This window comes from Numenius arquata, chromosome 12 (assembly GCF_964106895.1).
Source record: "Numenius arquata chromosome 12, bNumArq3.hap1.1, whole genome shotgun sequence".
Classification (NCBI taxonomy): Eukaryota; Metazoa; Chordata; class Aves; order Charadriiformes; family Scolopacidae; genus Numenius; species Numenius arquata.
Genome location: NC_133587.1, coordinates 36822237 through 36845547, shown reverse-complemented (window position 1 = coordinate 36845547; position 23311 = coordinate 36822237). Strand labels below are relative to the sequence as shown.

Genomic DNA, 23311 nt, shown 5'->3' with positions numbered 1-23311 from the left:
GACCTCAGACCTTTAGGACATGAGAGATGTGAGTGTTCCAGTACAAGGTATTTTTCAAACCGGGGCAAAGAAGCCCGGTGGTGACTGCAATGTTGATACCAAGCAGGACATGGAGGTGACTCTGCCTGGATTTTGCTCTCAGTCAGAAAAACTGAAGAACTAGGGCAGATCTTCAAAGCAATCAGATTGACATACCAGCAGTTTCTAAAAGATAAAGCATCCAGGGATTCTATCACCCTCAACACTCAATTAGTTTATGTTGCTATAAGTAACTACCATATGGTGTAGCTTCTGCACCAGCTGTTTTCCAGTCTTCGATGGGTACAGGTCTACAGGGGAGGCTATGCCACAGAGTTAACACTAATTAGAAAAGTAGAGGAAAATAGCATATTTTAAACATGATCTTAAAACTTTCAGATGTGTAAGTAGTAAAATACAAGTGTCCAGGGACGCGTTGGCTGTTGTGTGCCAGGCCGGGGGTACGAGCTGCCTGGAAACACCACATGTCTGCAGCAGGGTGGGTTGCAGTGGGTACAGCTACTCCTGGTCTGCAGTGGTGCAAAGCCATGAGTGTGGGACAGCAGGAACTGAATCCAGACACCTTTAATCATGTCCTGGTATCTGGGATGAGAGCCGAGAACACCAGGGACCGAGCAATGCCGTAACCAGTGGGAGATGTTTCCTTCAAACCCGTGGGAAACAACAGCAGGCTCTGCTCCAACCTGGCACCCTGCTTCTGCTTCCCTGCAGCCCTCGCCCACATCCACTGTGATTTCTCAGGTTCTGGAGGTGGGTTGATACATCACAAGCCAGATTTAGTGGTCCACCAGACCATAGCTATTACACCAGGGATAGACCCAGTGTTTCTACGTCTGCTCAGCTCTGCAGCCTCCAGCAAGAACAGCAGCAACCACTTATGTTTTCTCCAGCCTCTTTGCCTGCTTTCCACTCTTCCCATTGCAAACTGGGTTTAAGAAATATTTCCATGCCACAGCCAGGCCACGTGGAGCTGGATTTGATGCTGCCCTTCCCGGTTCTTTTCTTCTAAAGGGGTCACGGCCATTTCTGTGTTCACCTGGGTCATCTTGGTGCTGAATGATCACGCTTTCAGCCAGCTTGTGCAATCAGCTTGACAAGCTATTGTTTGCATACCAGAAAATTATGATTAGACTACCTTTTTTTTTTCCTTTTCTTTTTGTTCTGGATAATGACTGAAAAATTGTTGTTCCCTAATCCACAACCATAAGAAGTTTTAAGACCATGAAAGTTCTTGTATGTCGCTCTGCACTGGAAAATTTTAGTCTATTGTTTTGAATTACATCAAAGAGCACAGCAACACAAAATGTTGCTAAGAGCTAAATCCTATAATTTATTTTAATTATTTAAAATTCTTCTTATTAACAAATTCCTTAATTGTGGATTTTGAAGGAGTCTCTTCTCACTTCTAAAGGATTTTTGAGATTTTAATGAGAGTGCAAGCATCGGGTAGTACCAAAGCAAACTATCAAGTGCTCTGTGTTTTTAGCCACAAAATTTCCTGTGATGTAGTTAGGTCTCCTAGATGGCTTTGCAACTATAGTGGCTGTATGGATGTAAGCCACACCAAGAAAACATTCACTCATTGTCCCACCTGGTTCTGATTATACAGCGAAGGGCAACCACTGCAGTCTGTTGTGCAGAGTATTTGAATTCCAATCTATTAGCAGAAAAAGATTTCCCATAATTCATACAAATGTGCCAGAAAAGTAGGTGTAAAATTTACAATTACACTCTCATGTAGTATGTACAGTAGCCTGATTTATATACTAGATACAGAACAAAATTATACAATTAAGCAGTAGTTGATACCTCTAACAAGTATACATGTTCTTTAAACTTTTCTGAGTTTTGCTTCAAGATTCTCTTTTGAGTGTTTCCACTGACTTATATAGTACTGTATGCTTGAATGTAACCAATTAAGCCTTAAATCTGTGAAGCCTGTGCTAGGGACCAGAGAATGATACCTTTCTACTGAGATCTGGTAATAGTTATATTCCAGTCTGCAAAGTATCAACACTTCTTCAAAATGCAGAAAAAAGGTTTGCATCATACTTTAGATCTAGACTATCTCTACAAACTGATTCTAAAATGAAGTAGTAGCAGATAGATATTTTTTTTTTCATTTTCTCAGTAGCACAGTTATTTAAAATGAAGACTACAAATTTACTCCTTAGTGTGCTTTGCAAAGGCCTGATCTCTCATGGATCATATTTTCTTATGAATTTGTAATTCTTTTCCAGGCTGAATCTTTTACTGTTTTATTTTGTTGTTGTTGTTATGTACCTATTTCCAATTTTTCTTTTTTGTTTCTCATGTATTATTTTTCAGCTGGTTTTAAATAATTTGCAACTTTTTTTTTTCCCATTTCAATGAGGCAACAAAAGCAACAGAGACTAAAGGAGAGAGGCACTATCTTGGAAGGAAAGGGTTAATACAGAAGGGCATATGAATGTGTGTTGGCAAAAGGGAATAATTCCAGAGTGGTCCTCAAAACTTCATTACAGATCAGAGAAACATGCAGTATTGCATTAGCTGAAAGAAAAACTCTTATATAACAGGGTTTAATGTCCTTGGAAATGTTGCAGAATTTATTTGAAAAATAAACCCAACAATACACTATTAAATTTATAGAGGAAATGGAAAGCAGAAACTCGGAAGACTGTAATTGCCACCTACAAATATAATCATTAGAGTGAGTAAGAAGTAATGAAGGAGGAAATCAGAGGCAACTCACCTCCCTAGCAGGAAGGTGGAAGTTATATTGCCACCATGTGGTAAGACTATGGAAAGCCAAGAGCACCAGATTCACGCAGAATAGGGATGCAAATAGTCAGAAATCTGCATGATTTGCTGGGAAAATATAGTATGCAAATAGCATCCTGATTAAAAAGAAGCAATGTGAGATGAAATCCCATTTTGCTTTTGATTAGTGTGTACGGTTGGTTCTTTGGTGGTGTGTTTGTGGGGGTTTTTTTGACTTGAATTTTAATTCAAAACTCTGTTACATAAATTATTCAGTGGAAAAGTGAGCCGACTGCAGAAAAGAATAAAAAAAAAAATTCTCTCTTTAAAATGAGGTCATTTATAAGCTTTTATGAGTACAAAAATCCATCATTTTGTCTCATGTCTTCTTGAAATTGTCTCCAAAGTCTCTGCGTTAATTTTGTTTTTTCTTAAATTCTTCTGAAAGTCCTGGGATACTTCCCAGTTCCATCACATATAGAAATATAAGCCTTAATGTTTCACAAATAACTTTTTTAGAGCACACTACATAGAAACATAATTGTTTTTCCAACAGGCACAACTGGAAGACTTCCCAAAGCAGGATTTGGGATTCACAAAAGTGTGTCAGCTTCTTCCCCCCCCCCCCCCCAACTTTAGATCATAATTCTTTGTGACACGACAACTGGTTGCTGTAGAAATTATTAGGATTCAAGAGCATGATTTCACAGCCTGAGTCGGATGAGCTTTTCACAATCCCCTTTTTGATCAGATTAATGCTGGCCCCTGAGCTGACCCGCAGCCAAGGAGAGCCAGGCAAACCTCTCCAGCACAGCCCTCCCAGAGCAGGGATTGCTGATGGCTTTGCTTCGGAGAGCTCTGTCCTGCTTCACTGCAAGGTCCATTTCTTGTACTTCAGTGTAGCGTGAACCTTTCTTTATCTCTAATGTGTATAACATCACTTGGATGGGGTTGTTTGGGTGTCAGCGTAACAAAGTGCTTAAACTTCAGGTTAAATACAGCAGTCACCTTTGTAAGAACAGCTCTCCTCCTTAGCACCCACACACTTGTAGCTAAAATACAGGAATGAGACTAAATGAGCATCACAGATGACGCTCAGCTGTATCTCTTGATACATGTCTAATTATGACCTTCACTGAGGCAATTATTCTGTCTTGATCTTAATGCCTTCTGCAACCATCAATTAATAAGACTTCACATAATGTCCTAGTAGAACAGGAATTATTACCATTTTTTTAGAAACTGGCAAACTGAGGCACAATTATTGACCTGGTTTTAGATGAGATGAGAGAAATTAGGACGCAAAACTGAGTTGAGAGTCTCACCTTGGCCACTAGATGCCAAATAAAATGAGAGGATCGCATGAAAACCCAGATCTGGCTATTGCCACCATGTTCCTGGAATCGTCTCTGGCACAGATCCCTGGCAGGTCCCCTTCAGGTTTGGTCACAGGACATGAGGGATGCACGACTGGAGAGATGCCTCTACATGGGTCACTGCGCAGGAAGGCTGGGCTAGTCCCAAGTGATTTCAACAGGAGCAGGAGCCTGGCCAACCCATGGGGCACCCTACAGGCAGAAAGCAAATGCCTGCTGCTAAAGCTGTTCTGCGCCGTGGAGGGGCTGACAGACTCTCACCTGACTTGCAAACCCCAGAAAATAGGAACAAATCACCTCGGTCCTTCCCTTTTTACACAAATGACTCACAAGCATTTGCCTCCCACATTAGTTTTGCTTTTCCTCAAAGTTGAGTCATTGTCTTGTATTTGATTTAACAACAATAGCAGCAAAAAAAAAAAAAAAAAATCAGCATCAGTTGCTACTGCATAAGACTAGTTCAAAAGCAACTCTTTAAAGGAGGCTTTCAAGATAGCTAGATTAAAGATTTGGGAAACTGGTAAGAAATAGAACTGAAGAAAAACAGCTCCTAAAAGCAAAACATTATGTTTTCATGCTATTGTGCTTTTAAAATTGAAGGCAAGAGTCTGAAAACAGACAACGAAATAAATCTTGCTTGATGGGAATTATCTGGAGATCATTGTATTTATTGCATTTGTTTTGATTTTCCAGTCTCTGCCTCAGACTGTAGGCACAGAGATGACTTAAAAGATTCAATATCTCATTTTAAAAATTAAACTTTACTTGATTATTGAGCTGACCCATGCTAACCTGGAGACTGTTATGTATTATTCTGGAGTATCATCAGCAGGCTAGAAATCGTGAGAATAGGACCGGAGGTAAGAGCTGTGTCCCCAATAGCTTAACGATTTCAGGTGCGATAGCTGAGGCTGTGCTGCCCCTCGGAGGCACGGCACAAAGTTGCAGCCCATGGGGAGGGAAAGGATTAATTACGGTGCTTTAAAATTATCTTGTTTTTTTCCTCTCCCTCCTCGCTCTACCCTTCTCCCCCAAACACCCTGTGTGTTGCCCGAAGGTCTATATATGTGTGGAGGCTCTTGATAAGGGCCTAAAAGCCCTGTGATTTAGCACATCTTGCCCAGATTGTATCATGAGCAATGATACCCTGGAGAAATAATTTTCCAGCTAAATGTAGGTATTTTAGAAATCTTTCCTGCTTCTCGGCTCTTTTCGCTAATATTTGGCATCTGGAGCAACCATGGAGGTCTCATAAACTATTGAGGATAAAAAAGACTGGTGGGATGGGACAGTCAGAATAAGGTTCAGGGAGTTGATGTGTTTATTGCCCAGCACTATGGAGCAGGGAGCAGTTTGGGAATTTCCCTGTGGATTTCCCCATTTTAGCCAGGTCTGTCAGTGAAGTTGCTGCTCTGGCTCATGGGCACCACTGATAAACACCAGACCTGGAGCAGCAGAGGAAGAAGTTGGCATCCTTCTGCTGGTACGGCTCAAGCGACAAACAAGACGTTCACTTCTGCCTGTTCTCAAACTCGAGTTTCTTTTAAAAACCCCTTTCTTGGGAATGCTGGACTCGGTTAAAATGTTATGTTGTTTAAGTAAGAACACCATAAGTCTGCATATGGGGCATCTCTTGTTTTAGAGCCTCCCTATGAATTTTGGGCATCTGATTTTGACCTTACTAGTGAGAAGAATTTGAACTGGATGCTGACGTGGCAAATAGTGAACCAGGAAAGCTTGGCATGCATCAGAAATGTTTCAGCACTTTTGTGAGATTTAAAAATGATGCAAGAAAGAGTAATAACGCTCAAAAGGAGAGGAGAGAACTTTCACAGGGTTGCTCAGAGCGCGTGTGGTGCCAGATGAGAGGTGAGAGTAGTAAGACAAAAATGCAGATGTAACAACAATTTTCTTCCAGTGTGAGCTGCCATTCGGAAGAGTTGTAGTACATGATCTACTCACTACTGAGGCCCAAGATTATCTTTAATGAGCAGATCACACAGCACAACACTGCTGAATGATGCCTCAGCCTGAAGGGAAGTTACAGGGAGAGTGGAGGAGCCAAGAGATATGTTTTCCTCCATCCCATTGAGTCTTCAGACGGGCCACTGCAGATTCCAGTCCTGGCACAGCTCCTTTCCCTGGGAGAAGAGGAAAGCGGCAACATGATGGATGTAGTCATGTTGCTCAAAGCTCAAGCACTGTCCCTGACTAAGCATATTAGGGTTAAAACAGCCAATCTTTCTGTTCCTGTCCTAGAACCGACATTCTCCTGTATGAATGATTTGCTTGGACTGTGTAGAAATTACAAATGCAAGTCCACAGAGTGCTTGGTAGTAAGCAGCAGATCACAAAGCATTTGGCTTTGGTTCCAGCAAAATTACATTCCCGGGCCATCCAGGGACCGTCCCTGACCAGCTCTGTCCATTGTTTGACCTGTTCCTCTCCTGTAGGAGAAAGTATGCATTTGAAAGCACAGCAGAGCTATGGTTTAGAGGAGAAACTAGCCCTTTGCCTTCAATGCAACAGCTAAAGTGCCTGAAGATCAGGAGTCATGTCTCCTGTCTGACTTCACCTTGTTTTAAACTAGTAGTTTAGATTAGTGGAAACAGTGTGCACTTTGCTGACCACTTGAAGAAGGAAAGAAAGCATAAAACAGTTGCTTGGCTGCACAGTTTTCCTGAGTAAATGTCTGTTTTTGGTTTCAAGTGGAAAATAATGAATCATGTAGTGCATTCACCAGTATGAAAGGAGTGGATTTGGCTCTTCCAAATACAGAAGTCCTTAGTGGACAAGCATAACACTGTTACATTTCTTTATATTACATTGAAAAACAGGAACTATATCCTTAGTGTGTATCACTAGATACATTATTTATAACAGCTATGGATTTGAAAAAAAAAAAAAAAAGAAAACAACCTGCACTAAGCCAGCCCTGAGTACGCAAGGCACAGAGAGATAACTTACAGGCAACTAGTCAACTAGGTGGTTGTGTTTATAGCAGTATATAATGGTCCCTTTTTCAGTTTGTGAAGGTGGATCTGCAAAACAGAAACCAGACATCCTGTTAGCACTCTTTCAAGAAGTGTTCTTTGCATTGTAAAATAATAAAAAATCTATGTAATCATGATGTAACCACATTTTGAGTATCTTCACATACTGGTGGAATCCTGCTAAGCCTGATGAAGATGAAACCACACCTAAAGAGCCAACAACTTAACTGGGATTTATAGCTGCAGACTGGAATACACAATCTTCAGGCGTTGGAGGAAATGACAGAGAAATATCACCCTGAAGAAGCTGGAAGAGCAAATCACAGCCTCCCTCTCTGATGGACGTTCCCACACGCGGGTCTCTGTCCCCGCAGGAGGAGGGCTGAGTACCCACCTTGGGGACTGCCACAGCCACGCATCATTGGTGGGAAGGGACATTCAGCCAACCCAGAGCTGCTGTGGTTTCCAGGGAAAAGTTACCATGAAAAGGTGAAAGGCAACAAAGGAAGCTTTAAAAACAACAACAAAAAAAGGACAACATATATTAAAATTGGCACCTGTGAGTGTAACCCACATCTGAACACTCCAGGAATAACATGACTTAGAAAATGTCTGGTTTTAGTGATAAATAATAGAAGGGCAAGGAGAACTCAGCAGCTGTGGTCCTACTCAACAAGGATGATGGTATTTTCTTTGCAATTTGATAATGTTTCCCATCTGAACATTTTAAGGCATTTCAAAACATACATTTCATACTCTGGTGGTGGGTAAATACTTGCCAGTTTGTTGTGTCCTGTGTCCTGGCTGTGCCTATTGCTAAGCAAACACCCCACAAAACCAGACTCAGTCCCCAGATTGCTGCAGGGAATGGTGAGATACTGGTCAGTCGTGATCTCAACACAGCAACGCTGCTAATGCCATGGATGTCACGTAAAAATATACCGGCAGAAAAAGGAGCCACTATAATGAGTCTTTTTTATGTGGGAATTTTCCTCGATACTAAATAGGGAGTATTTAAGAGTAGAGCAGACTATGAGGGCCTTAGGAATGGAGATTAGTCTAAGTTAGATATTGTGAGCTGTTAGGTAGATAAAAATGGAGCCATCTCCATCCTGCCAATAAATGCAACAGATAAAGAGGGGAAAGGGGGAGGGCATTTTTTTCCAAAGCCACCCTTAATCAGCAAAAAACAGCAGACAAAATTATCTTTGGTAGATGGGGATTTGTGAGGTATGGGTTACATTTATTATCTGCTAGGTTATAAGCTTTATTATAATTTCCAGTGTTTGCCTGCTACATCCTAAGGAACAATACAAGCTGGATCTAGTGCGTGTCATTTATAACTCTGTGCATGTCATTTATATGGTAATGGGGGAGTTTCCCCTCATCCCCAGTGATTTCTGCAAAATTCTACATGCTGGTTCTCAGTGTATTTAGCTTACTCCAGTGTAAATTAAAATGCACATTCATGATCTTTGAACAAAGCGGGCAAGGATAATTAGTAATTTGATACTGTTCTGTACAACGCAATTCAAAGTAATACTTATAATTTGCAGTTAACTAATCAGGGTTTTTTTTCCTTAAAATTCTTAATTGCCTTTCTATGATATTCATTTTTAATAAGGTTTTTTCCTACCAGTTTTAGATCCAATTATGCAGAAAATTTCTTTTTGTTCTTACTGCATGGCTCTGTGTGTGTGTTTATATCTACATTTCTCTATACATTTTGGTATTTTTTTTCAGAAATTTTTATATGCTGGTTTATGGGTGGGGGTTTTGTCAGCTGAAAATAATGGAATAGGTGTACAACTGTGAGGAACAAGACACAACAGAGAATAGAAAACTCAATGCAACAAAATATAAAGAAATAATTAAATCTCTGAAATTTCATTGCCAGTATGAATAGTGATGGGTTTTGTCAGTGTTAGGCTGATGGTTGGACTTGATGATCTGAAAGGTCCCTTCCAACCTAGACAATCCTATGATTCTGTGATTCTATTCTAGTTAACTTCATCTGGTATTTAATTCACTATCCAATTAAAACTCTCATTAGAAGACTCTAATTGTTGTAGCTTTAAAGTAAAACCAGCAGTCATTAGAGACACAAGATTCAGACTCTCCAAGGAAATTAAAATAGTCATAAATTCAAAAATAAAAATGTTAGTGAATATAGACACGTTGTGGGGGTAGTGCCTGTGATGAGAAACGCGTCACATGCCAGACCTTTGCTGGGCGAGGCGCTGAGTACTCCGGCCCTGACGAACCCCAGCAGCTCCCCTCCCAGGAGCAAGATCTGGGTGATGCCACCTTGCTCACCCTGCTGGTGCTCTTTCAGGGCCCTTGAAGGCCTTTATACCCTTTGTGCTCTGCAAACGTGGAGGAAAGCACTCACAGCATCTTTCTTTCCACCTCACTAGAAGAGAACGTGTTTCCCTAATTCGTCTGTCCTTGTCTGTGCTTGTGCTTATTGCCTTAATATAAAGGGCTTTAAAGTGGTTGTTGCAGAAATGTTCTTCGCTGCGAACTGATTTATGCTTTGCCAACATTTCCCTACTGGGTGTTCTGCATATGCAAAATGTTAGGTTTTATTTACTATCTCACTTATTTCTGGGAGTTTCTGGGCTGTGGATGTCAATCGGAGTTTCACAGACCTGGTACCCTTGCCCAAGGTGCTTTCCCTCTTGTAGTGCAGATGGAGACATCATCTGTCCCCAAAGCATCTGTAACCAGCTTCTAGGCATTACTGGGGTTTAACTTGACGTCTGAAGCTCCCTGGAGAGAGGTGGGGTAATTCCAAGTGGTCCAAGCAAGGTGACTATGCAAGCCTTTGTCAGTAGATTTAGAATTACTATGCAGTAGTCCACAGCTTAAAAATATTGGGGAAAAAAAAAAAAAAAAAAGGATTTCCTAGTAGTAGAGAAAACAAGAGATTTCAATGGGTCACATTATGCCACAGTTGCGTTTGTCTTTTCTGTGTGCTTACCTGAGTCAGTAGTGGAGGTCCTTCAAAACTTGCACCTAGGAAGAACAGAATTTTAATTTGGCATGCAAGTGCCACCATTCTGAAAAACGCAGTCAAACCACACTGATCCAACAGTGGCATAACCTTATTATATGCCATTACCTTTATTAATAATAAATGTTTCTATTATTTAATAGAATGTTCTTCTGAGATATTGCTGTAAACTAATTTGGACTCTGTTTTTATCCTGCTCTCTTTTTTATTATTCCCGGGTAACTCTATTGATCTCAGTAGTTCCTCTGATTATTCAGTCCTGTAAAATCAGATCCACCCTCTGAGTCATTATTAAGCTAAATCTCTCAGTTAGCCAGATCCTGAATCACTGTTCAGGTTGAAACCTCTGGGAACATTGCCATAGTAGGGCAATATAAACTCTGAGTGGGTTTTTAATGGCTGTTCAATGACTGTAGCAGTTTAAAATGGGTAAGAAATTTGGAGCTAAACTGAATTCCTTCAATGTGCTCCCATTCTCATTCGATAATGCAGGGCTGTATTTTGCAATATTAACTGACGTTTATTAGCACTCATGCTAGGTGACTAGCAGGTGCTGCTCAGAGTGAATAAATCATGCAAGTAATTCATGTGAGAGACAGCTTGCACAAGTGCTCATAGAAGTCCATGGGGTTGAAGAATCAAGTTCTTTAATAGCACTGTCAGGCTGTTCAGTCTTCTTATCTCTCATATTTCTTTATGAAATATTAAAAGAGATTGCTTTTGGGCACTTGTGTTCTTGAACTATTGCAATCGTCTAATGAATTTTTGATAGTCAAATTCAGAGGGTTTTGTGATCACTAACTTTCTTGATACATCTGTAGCTATTGAAATGCATCCCCTGTGTCAAGGTTGGTTGTCCATCTTTCTCCTATCATAAACCCCACAGATTAGTTGGGAAGAACGTGTAACTTTTAATTTAAAGGAAAGGTGAAGTGGAAGCTACTTGAGCAGGTTTGAATAGAGTAATAGTCAGCATATAATGAAAGCCTTGATTTGTCTCACTGCATTGCACAGATAAGCAAATTGTATTTCCAGCCATAGCAACCTGTTAAGTGGCAAGGATAAAAAAGAGAAAGGGAAAAAAAGGATTTTACTATACGGAACCCTACTGCATCCAGTCAATTGGGCAACGTGGATTGTGTCTTGTCGAGGTCCTTAGCCATTGAAAAGGTATGATACGACCTTGCAATGAACATTTACCCCCAGCAATGAGCTACAGTGCAAATTACTCAGAAGATTTTGCCAGGAAAAGTTTCTACAGATTTAGCGCCTCTAGCTAACAGGCTTTCATGGAGAGCTTACAACAGGCTGTGGGTTTATGTTTATACCAGGTAATGGAAAAATACGTTCTTGTTATGCATTAGGGACATACAGCATTGTGCCTGGGCTTTCTAGATGCATTTGCTCTTTGGAGTGAGTGTTAGAAACAGGAGTATCTGATGATATGATCTCTAATATTTCTACCTTCATAATTCAGTCCCATTTTCATTGTTACATCTGGGCATCCTGACAGATCACAGACTTGCCTGTGTTGATGAAATGTCTGCATGTCAGTCTAGCCAGGATGGTCCAAGAGGTTTTTCCTGTGGCTGCGACTGACTCACACCACGAAAGAAGGAAATCGGCTAATTGTTAGGAGCTACTGTGAATATTAATCATTAATGATTTAGAAAGCAAACAGCAAGGCTTGCTAACAGAGGAAAAGTCAGAAGGACAGAGAAGGGAAATTTCTGAAAAGAGCAGAAAGAGGATGTGGAGGCAACTCGGTGTTGTTCTGCTGTTTGTCCAAAGAGGTGTATATCTTCCTTTATGTTTTGCAGCACTTGGTGTGCCTTCAGGATAGTATGGCATTGTGTATGGCACCTGGTAACTCTGCCTGCTGTGGATGCTCTGGAGGGGGTACCAGACCTCCGGGGTAGCTGCTCCTTGCTGCTGGTGGAGGCACAGGGTCCATGTAAGATCCAAGGGACAGCCCCTCTCCATGGCTTTTTGTACCTCAAGTGGGATTTGCACAGCTGAGTGCGCTCAGCATGCCAGGAGGTGAAGATGGCCTGGAGGAGACCCCAGCCCCTCTGGCCATTTCTGAATAGCTGAATTCTTCTCTTATTTGTGAGAATCTTCCTGTACTTCTCAGATGACAACACACACTTGAGTACATCTGTTTTGTTTGGTGGGTTTTGTCAACAAATCAATTTGAATGGATGAGGGAAATTGTAACCATTCGTGATTTCTTGGTTATTACAGCCTGAGCCTGACCTCCTCTGTGTGTTCTGGTAGGAGCTGTAGAGATGAACCTGAGGACATGATCAGGCCCGTAGTCAGTACCGCCAGCATTTTGAAGCCCCCAAGCACCCAGGCAGCAAAGAATGTCTGGCAGCTACTTGTCAATAACCTTGTAAACAACACCCCAATGCCCTGTCTCATATAACAACTACAGCATCTTTTACTGTTGGAAACACAACAAATTAGAAGAATCAATTTACCAGGGAAAGCAACCCAAGTATTAAGCCAGCAGCTCTGATGTGAGTGAGATGAGCAGCCTCAGAAAGTCTCTTCTGTCAGTAGCTTGATGCCATCCTAACACAATTCAGTCCTGCTCCTTGGGGAGAGGTGTCCTAAAGATTGTCCTCAGAGGAACAATGGTGTGCACTCTGGCTGTACTGGTATTTTGGACTCTGTATAAGGAGACTAGGTTGAAGTGGTAAGGATTTGGCCAGGCTGGCTGGTGGACCAGCCTCTAATGTCTGCACCCTAGCTCTGCTCTTCATCCCTGTATCATTCCCTCAGGGGTCCTTGTCAGGTATCAGAGAGCATCCAAAGGTGACATGTCTTCTGCTGGAGCACAGCAGCTTGTGGTGGTGTTACACAGAGCCACCTTCATCTCACAGAGCAAAGGTGGACCACAGCCCATTTTCCTTCAGATTTGGTGGGGTTTCTCTGTTTGCCGAGCTTGGGCTTAGCTCAGGTCATGCAACAGCTTTTGAGAGATGTGGAGGCAAGAGGTGATCTTGTTGACCATGCAGAACACATGAAGAGTCCCATGGGGTTGTCCTCAGTGCCCAGCGTGAGCCACCCTGCTGAAATGAGCTTCCCTCGAGGACCTCAGTGTCTGGGCACAAGGAGGAAGAAAGCACTGGCCAAACCCTTGCCTGCTGTCTCAACACAATGTTCTGCAGCACCAAGGGGCTGCAAGGCTGCATGAGCAGAAAACAGCATATGTTCAAGCAATTAAACCCCATGACTAAGGGGAAATTAATGACACTTGCATCCCACACTTTCCCTGTGCTTGAGGAGGTGCAGATCTGGCTGGGCTCCTTTCCCCGAGATGAGGGGATGCCACTTTCTCACGGCTACTGAACACATGGGAGCTCCTCACCTGCATCTGTTAAGCTCCATGGCTGTATAATGCTGCTGCCATCGGGTGGTGAGCTTTTTTGGTTCAAGGATTTGATGTTTAAAGCATGCTCTCTAAATCATGTCCTCAAAAATGCCATGAAAGCAAGTAATATTTTATTCTTCATAAGCTGTTTGCCGGTGGCAGAGTAGGCTGTGTGTTTTGAGTAGGAATAAAGGGTCACTGGGGTGGGCATTGCAGCTCAGGTTTTCTTAAGGATCCCTTGGATGATGGCACGAACACCTTGAGAATGGTTATTGTCTGCATACAGGGACTGTGGGATCCAGCTGAGCCTGGAGTTTGGGCACAGCCAAAAAAAAAAATTGTATTTTTTTCCTACAAAAGATTGTTGAATTGTTTAGTGGCCCTGCAAAATGACTTTTTCCACCTGACTCAATTAGATAACTGTGAAAGAGGATTAATTGCACTGAAATCAATAGTGCTACAGGGCTACTGCTGACATCAGCATAAAATAATGTCAACACAGGAAAATGCAGACTGGATATAGTAATACAGAAGAGTCTTGTACTATTTTCATACACATAACTACTTTTACACCCATTTTATACCTATTACAATGACTTAACCAAAGTGTAGTAAATCTACAGTACAGCAACTAAGACAAAAATTTTCTTGCGTACTTATGAAAGATGGCAGGGTCATCTCCTACAGCCATCCCTGAAACACGTCAGTATAGGCCAATATGATCAATGTGTTTTCCCTAACTGGGTAAAAATACTTGCTTTCAAACTATACAATAGTAATCGATTTGGATGTGTGGTTGGTGGTTTGAGATGCTCTAGTAATTGATTTTAAAACAGATGGCAGCTGTCAAATAAGCATTTGTATTTATTTGATGTTTCTATGAGAACCCTTGGGGTTTCGCTATCTCAGAAGTCTTTGTTTTCTCCTTTCCTAGACCCCCTTTCTGTTCTCTGATCTGTCTTCCTCTTATGTTCTTTTGATGCTTCATACTGACAAATTCTTTTGAGCTTTTTTTCCTAATGTAAGCCATGGCCTTTACTTTAGGCTTTAATTTCTTTTTGTTTAAAATTCCATTTTATTAACAGGTTTAATAAAACAGCAAAATGTCTGCAGCACACTAAGTACATAATGATCTGAGTATCATCTACAATACATCACACAAACAAAACCATTGATTATGCTTTTTGGAATGGCTGCACTTTACTACATCAGCAATAAATAACATAGAAAGGGAAGTTCCCTCTGTCAAAAAAAAATTCTTGCACAATTCTTTTTGTAAAAATTAAAATATTCTGAAATTAATGGGTCTAATGACAGAAACCTAGATATGTTTGTGTGTCTGTGTGCATGTATCTGCATCTACTCAGAGGAGAATCAAACTCTATTTTCCATTTTTGTCTTCTGTGGACACAACATTAATAATATTATTTTGATTTCCTACTGAAGAAGAAAATGCAACATCTGGAACAAGAAAAAAAAATAATTCTATAAAAGAAATGTATTTATTTAATAGGTAAAACCTCCTAAGTTTCTCTACCTGTTACACCCTTATTTTGACCTCTTGAGATGCAGAAAGCCTCTACTTTTCCAGATGCAGTTAAAAAAACCTTTCTGCTTAGTCTCCAAGGACATGTCCTCAGCTGTTATAAATGGAAGTTACTTTTTTGAAGTTAATGACACTGCAGTTGTTAACTACAGCTCATCTGTATAACATGAGGGGCTTGACCAAGGATGGACACATCATTCAGATGTCCAGAAGATCTTTTTATCTGCAGTACAGATCTAAAAGTGAGTTATTTTTCTTGGAAGAGAAAAGGTTAGTTTCTTTGCATTCATTGTAATATTTTCCCTGGACATTCTTATTAGAAAGAACGATTAGAAGAATGATTAGAAAGAAGACTTTAGCAAGACCCAGGAGAATTGAATGCAACTGATTTTCTGAGCACATGGTAAATGCAAGCGCAAAGAGTAAAGTGTCCCCATGAACAAATTGTCTGCATATTGCATTTTATTTTCAGCTGAAACTTTCTGGTATTAATGCAATTTATATTTCATAAGAATGTTCTCCAGTTTTCTAAAACTAACTGATCTCTCTACTAACGGCAAGGTCCTGGCTTTATTTCAAGGCAAAGGTTCACACAATTAAATCTCATTAACAGAGGACCACAAAACCTGCATTAAACCCTTTCTTGGCATGTGACCTTCCGCAGAACTGCTTCATTAAGTCTGAGATCCTGGAGAAAATGTTTGCTGAATAAAGTCATTCCTAATTAATGTTAAAATGTCAAGGATTCATCTGCCATCCGTTTTTACTCCTTTTCCTTTATGCTTTTAATTATCTCCTTAATGAGCAACCGATATAAAGTCAAAAGCAGCATCTTTTAAACATACACGCAACAGGTGGTACAATGCAGCAAAGCAAATTTGCCAGACATGGGCTTTCCCATGTAATATTTACAACTTCCTAGACATCTTTCCGAAATCTCACTTATATATTTCCATTAAATATTGATTAATTAATTTGTTATTTGTAGAAGGCACGACTATCGAGGGTGATTTTCCCTTGCACCCTTTCTAAGACTACCTTGAGTTTTACCTGGAGCCATATGCAAATCCGGATTAACAAAGGGGTTCATTTGCTCTGTGATGAGTATAGTTGTCTGTCTGTTCTCCAAGAATGACTCATCCAAGATTTTTTAAAAAGAAATAGAACAGTCTTTGGTGTGTTTCTACTCTTCAGACCAGAGGGACATTCTGGTTGGATCAAGGGGTCATCATAGGGTGGTGCACAAACCTGGTGGGTTTGAAAATTCCCTTTTTTTGCAATGACCAGCAATAACAGCAGATGTTGGAGCTGCTTGGACTTCTGTAGCAGGACTTCAGTGATGAAGGTTTAGAAACACTCTGCAGCCTCTTTAATTCATGTTCTCACATTAAAGTAATGAGACCTGTCTCCCTGCCCATCAATCTGTACAGCGTATGCAAGTCCTTCTGCTATGGTTTAAATAGGAATGACTCATATGATATTAAGCTTCTTAATGAAAATGGATTACATTATTGCCTTGTGCAAAATGGGAGGTTTAAAAAGCCAAGTCAGTGTCTTCCAAATGTCAGTAACTGGAGACACTTTGGACAAAGAGTGAATTTTATAGCTTTTCTGGATATCTATAAGCTGAAGTCATCTTTTCAAAGAAGGGTAGAAAATTATAAGAAAAAATATTAGAAATTAGAAGTTCTTTGAACTTGTGTTTGATAAGAATTAGGTTCTGCCAGCCTTCAAAATAATTTCTTATGATGGCAATCTTGTTTATTCCTTACGTACTTGAACTCTGACGTGTTTGTATTGACATCTTTCTGAGCACCTTTTCAATAGCAACTATATTATTCAAATCACCAAAAAATCTGTAATCCTAAAATTCAGTGGTAAAAACGATCAGTATCTGGCAATTTATTCAAAATTGCTTTGCAAAGATATTTAAAAAATTACATCGGGTTAAAAGTCAAGATGGTATCCAAGCCACAGGCTCCAAAGCCTGGTATCTTGTAAGGTTTACGAAGAGCCAGCATTGCATAACCTATAGACAATTGCCATTTTTTTGTTTATTCCCAACTGGCAACAGAGTTTGGGAAGATTTAAATTGTAGCTGAAGCACTTAGTATCCAAGTATAAACACTGTTTGAATCCATTAATATGTCTCTGGTATGACTTTGTGAACCCTTTATGGAGGAGAACTAAATCTCAGTCATTGCAGTTTGCTGCCAGTCCCAAGGGACCCCCAGTGATGTGACCACCGGGCAGGCAGGAACCCGAGCTCTGCCAACACGTCCACCTATATGTGTTCACATATCCATGTACAGGACACATAGGAGCAGCAGGGCCTTTTATGCTGTCATGAATATATGTAGTAATACGAATAATTTGTTGTTTCTTGAGCAAGATAATTAGGCTTAATAAGCTATATATTCAGAGTAATTGTTATCAGTTGTGTTCATTTGTGTAATATGGCATAATTTAATGAGTATTTTTAATGGATATTCCTGTGGCATCTTCCCTGTGCTGTGATTAGACTGGGATTTTCATATCTACGCCGTTTCATTTATTGCTAAATGGTAATTTATGTCTAATAGCCTTTTTTTCTATTCCCTTCTTTTTTTTTTTTTTTATTTATTTATTTAGAGGAGATCTTGAAGACTCATATTGCTCATTGGTGGTCTCCTGATGGCACCAGGTTAGCGTATGCAACAATTAATGCCTCCCGAGTCCCCACCATGGAGATCCCAGTATACACTGGCAGCCTTTACCCTACTGTTAAAACGTATCATTATCCAAAGGTAAGGGAAAATAAAACAAACAGTCCTGTTGTTCTACCAAAAAAATTATTTTTTTTTTCTCAGTGGGCTTAGACAGGAGACTGTGTAGTAGTGCACATTCATAACCAGTAAAAATAAACAGATCTAAGGGAAGATCAGCTGTTCCCCAGTGAATTACTCTCTAGTCCCATTTGTAAAATTGCAGTTTTCTGATTCAACTGTTAGTCACTCTTAATATAATGAAAATGAAATTTAAAAATTCTTTCTTTGTATCCACACAAAAGCAAATGTCCTTCTGTGCTAGATAGGTGTGTGAGGGTTTGGAAGCCAGCATTACTACATTTAGATACATTTCCTTGTATATAGAAGGAAAATGTAGTATTTGGGCTTCATTAGAATATCCAGGATAGCCTAATGTCGGAGGAGATAGCCTGGCTTTGGAGCCATGTTGTGCCTGAGCATTACAAAGAACACAGTGAAAGAAAGAAGAGACTCAAGAGCCGATCTCTCCTTGATTGCAGACCTGTTCAGCAGTCCTGTAGCAGGTACACAGCACCAGCACAGCTTTCCACCAGTATCGATACACTGCTGCTGTTATTGCTGTAATTTTCTACTATAAGACAGTGCAGCAGTGTACTGTGCTGCAGTCACTTCTTCTGGGAGTCTCGCTTTATGCCCTGATTACCTAAGACCTGATATGTTGGTCTGAATTGAACCATAATTTAACAGGATAGCTATCCACATACGTGCAGGTTTTGTGGAAGGTAGCAGTGATTCAGCAGGGGATGCCCTTTACTACAATAGAAAATGAATCAGTACTTTACTATATCTACCATCATCCTTTAGACAACCTTTTATCAAAACACACATTAAATAGCAATATTTTCAGTCGCTAGGAAAAGTAATGTTTTTTTTTTTTCAAGGCTAGAGGTGTCCTAAGTAAAATTACCCCTTGGTTGTTCCTACCAACCTCTCCACACCTTGGTGCCACATCACTACAGCTGCAGTTTTCTTGTGGACAACTGCAGCAGTCCAGTCCATAAGCCCATGAAATGGGAATGCATTTTTATCATCCATGGGGACATAACAAATCAAACCCATTCTGTGTCTACAAGAGATGGTAATTTGTTATTATTTTGAAATCCAGGCTGGAATGGAAAATCCAACTATTTCTTTGCATGTGATTGGTCTGAACGGACCTACCCATGACCTGGAAATGACTCCCCCCGATGATCAGAGAATGAGGTAGGTGTTTTCTTGCCCTCAGAGGCTGGACGCCATTTCTGTCAGTGATTTAAATCAGTCCCTGACTTTCTTCAAGATCATTTTACAGTGCTTTTCTCTGCCACTGTCAAGGAGTTTCATTTTGTATCAATCTGTTTAAAATTTTTCAAATTATTTTTCTTCTTACATGTATTTTTATAGAACGTTGTTGGTGTTTTACTTAAAATGTCTGTGACCCAGACTAACTTCAGTGTATGGTTATTTTTAGAGAACTTAGCAGAATGTCCCAAAATCCGTAACGCATTCATTTCATGTGTAATCACAGGCATTGTGAAGGGGATATTGTGTGCAACTGATACGAAGACCATGAAGCAGAAACATGGGAGCCCTGTAACACAGCAAACACGAGCTCACAGCTTCATGACATGCACACAGGAATGAAGCCAGGAAGACATTCTGCAAACACATTTCCCTATCTTCATTAAAAATAAAAAGGAAAGCTCTTTGCTGGTTTTAGGGCAAGTGTATTTTAGAAGTTGGCCTGCAATTCAGCCAACTACTTAGACACCTATTTCTAATTAAGTAAGTGCTTAAGTCTTCATTCAGCAAGAGTTTAAAAGTTTGGCTTGGACTTCAGCATGTGGTCGAAGCTTGAGCTACATTTATGGGTCTGTGAACACTTGAAAGGAAGATCATGTTGTTCAGGAGAGAAGCAGCTTTAGATAATGCATGGCACACCTCCCTGCAAAGCTTGGAGATTAGAATCCAAATCCAGATTTTAGTAATTTTGATTTAAACTTGAAATAGGTTTATAGCGGGCCAAGAGAAATCAGACTCTGCTTCTACATCTAAAGTATCTGTAGTGACCTCTCCAAATGTAATGCTGCAAGATTATCCTTCCCAGGCATATCACTTGTTCTTGTAGGACCATCCAACCAACATGCGTGCTCTCCTTTTTTTACTGATTGCTAAATTAGATTGCTGGATCTGTAATTCCAGTGCCAGAGGTAAAACACAGAGTTAATGAAACAGGGCAGCTTGGAGGGCAGGAGAGGGTGCAGGGGTAATCATCATTGTGCATGGTAAGTATATAAGGCCTCTAGACAGATAGTTTGTGTAGTCAACTGATGAGAGGATACTAAACCAGTGGGATTATTTATGGTCAGAATTGCCTTTCTTTGCTAAGAAAGCTAGTATCAGCCTCAGAACATATTTTCACTGAATAAAATACTCCAAATCCATTTATGCAACAAAAGGTGAATGACCTGTGACCAAACCAAATGGTTATAACTGCCCTTGCCTTTCAAAAAAACAAGTTCAGATCTGCGTACAGCAAGCAGCGATTCAGGATCACAGTATCCCCATCACAGCATCCCAATCATAATATCAGATCTGCAACTCCTGGACAGTATCATTTTTCTGTTGCAAGCATACTCTATAAACAGAGAGACTCAGGAACATTTTAATTACAGTAATAATTTCAGACTTCAAGATCCAAGTGTTGTTAATAAATTTGTCCTTGGTGGTTATGGGTGGCTGTAATTTATTTGGTTGCAATCAATATTGTAAAATGATGCAAAATATATCATAATTAATTGGTCTCTGTATATTTCATCAAAACCATGGCAATTTCCATCCCTAGGGCATAATATAAGTAGTGTTGCTAGAGCAGTAGGGGTGCATTTTCATTATGCATATGTTTTCTGAAATGAGAGGATTAGTGTGATAACATTTCATTAAAATAGGCAAGAGGGACGTACCGTACAGTTAGTTACAGAAGGGAGTTTCAAAGAAGCAGGGGAAGCTGGTGATAAGGATCTTCAAGCAGAGCATTCCTATCTGAGGCATTTCAGTGTGTGCAATCTGTTCACGCAGCTGATATATGGACAGAGCGGTACTTCTTGGTGTTCTTTTTATCTGGAGCAAAGTGGTTTAGTACAATTAATAAGGCTGAGAATAAAGTGAAGATATGCCAGGGTCTTTTTTCTTTCAGAATTGAAGTCAGACATTTTCCACAGGATTGGGATATTTTTCAGTTTAAAAAAAAAAAAAAAAAGCAAAGCTGATGATGGGAAAAGATCTTTTGGGGGAAAATATCCAATTTTGATGATTTTTGCTTTTTAAAAAATCTTCATTCTGAGCATTTTTGCCGAATTTCCTCCAATGCCATGCTTTTCTGTGAGAAAAAGAAAGGGAAGGGATGGAAATTGCAGGGGAAAAGAAAGTATTATAACATTTAATGTCTGACAGGCAATTTTTTATTTTTTGTGAAACCCATTGGACCCCAAGAGTTACATCAGCAGGTGGTCAGAATTGGACCATGATCCAACTTATTTCTCATGTCACATTTGCATCCCAGGTGGCAAATTAAAGAAAGATGTTATCTCCTCTGAGTGCAGAAATCATCACTGGTCCTTGCTCTGGCCACGAACAAATAAATAATGGAGAAACTCAGACAACTGGAGTCTGGATCAGAGGCAGGAGCCGCCGGTGCCCCAGGGACCTCAGGCTGGGCTGCTGCCTGTCACTTGGCCACATAATATAACATTATCTGTTCTTTGTGGTGTTTATGGCTTTATTACTGTTGTCATATTTTAAGTATTCATATTGTAGGTTCATACCTTATATTTTAGGTTCATACCTTATATTTTAGGTTCATATCTCCAGAAAGCAACCAAGTAAAGTTGGGGTATGAATAAGGGAGCTGCACAGTTACCAGTCTGAGATGATTGAAACCCAACCACCAGCGTCTTTACTGGGACGGGGAAATACATTGCAAAGCCCAGCATAACTGTCCCCTTCCTGAAGGGGCTCAGATAAGTTATTCCTTTCCTTTGGGAGGGTGTAACCTGCTCTGGTGTGGATGTCTACAGACGAAGTGGTCGGGTACCTGCTGGTCCTGATTTTCTCTATCGGAAGAAATAGGTTCTCCTTAAAACAGATCTGTATGGAATCTGATTCAGTTCAGGCAAAGACGGCTCGGGAAACGCACTGTCTCCCTGTTTCTCTCCACTGGCTGCTCAACCAGTGCAGCTGCTGGAGCTGCAGATGTTTAAAATTAACTGAGATGAATCACGTCTTATTGGCTCATTTTCCTCTGCAGAATGGGAAACATAAAACTTGGTTGTCCTACAGAAGAGATGTAAATTGAAGTAAATTAAAGACTTCACACTACTCTGAGGCTAGAATAATAGCTATACAACTATCTGCAGTTGTCTGCTGGCTGGAGGATCCGTGGGCTTGATGGCTGGGAGAGGCTTCAGAGAGAAATTGAGGCTCTGTCCCCATCTCTAGGGTAGTAGGGAAAATAACTTTTGACTTAAAATAATAATTAACATTTCCTGAGAAAGAACTATGGCTCCAGTGTTCAAACAGCGAGAGGCATGTAAAAATTGAATATATGTCCTTCAAACTTTAAATTGGATTTATGGAAAAAATGCTTCAAGCCACAGTATGTACTAAATTCACATGCCTTTTCTGGGGAGACTGAATCTGCTCAGTTAATTTTGGAGAGAAAGAAGAGATGGTTATACAGCTTAATTTTGCTTTGTTTTTTTTTTTCCTCTTAGGGCCTATGCTGTTGCTGATAAGGAGTCAAATTACAATTTTATTTCAGGCACTGAATTTTCAGACTGCTGTTGTCTCACCTTCTTTGCAGTGCAGTGGATGCAATCATTGAGGTCTTTTGTTATTTTTCCCCAGCCAAATTCAGGCACTAAATATTACTGAAAACTACAAAATCAATTTCCAACCTGTTATTTTGCGAGACAAACGTGCCTTTGTTGCTTTTGCCCTTTCTCTTCAGTATACGCAGGAGCACTTGCCAGAACACAAAGTACTCTCCAGTGACACAGCACATTAATTCCAATGAGAGCAACAATTCCTTATACATATTTTATAGCAAACAAATGAACTAATAAATTTTTTATAGACTGTATGCTGTGAAAAGTCATATTATAATTTAAGGATGTCTTTGGCCCACATAGCCCAGCAGTATATTATCACATCACCAGTTTTGTCAGCTCAGACAGGGTTTTACCCTACAGATAAAGTGGTGAAGCCCTGAATTGCTGCAGAGGTGGACATCTGTGAGTACCACTGCAGAATGGCTCTGAGAGGGCAACCATTGGTGTATTTATTTGTGATCCTTTATTTCCCAGCCCAGCCCAGCCTAAGTGGTTCCGTTGCTCACTATAGCACAGGACTTTTGCTAAAGATATTGATTACAGGA

The 23311-nt window shown here is 40.3% G+C and overlaps 1 protein-coding gene across 1 annotated transcript in view; it reads left to right on the top strand.

Moving 5' to 3' along the window:
- DPP6 (dipeptidyl peptidase like 6) overlaps positions 1-23311 on the top strand; it is a 410215-nt gene that overhangs the window by 336426 nt on the left and 50478 nt on the right. Inside the window, exons 9-10 of the mRNA XM_074157769.1 lie at positions 17723-17877; positions 19004-19101. Coding sequence (XP_074013870.1) covers positions 17723-17877; positions 19004-19101 — 253 coding nt within the window. The remainder of the gene's footprint in view (positions 1-17722; positions 17878-19003; positions 19102-23311) is intronic.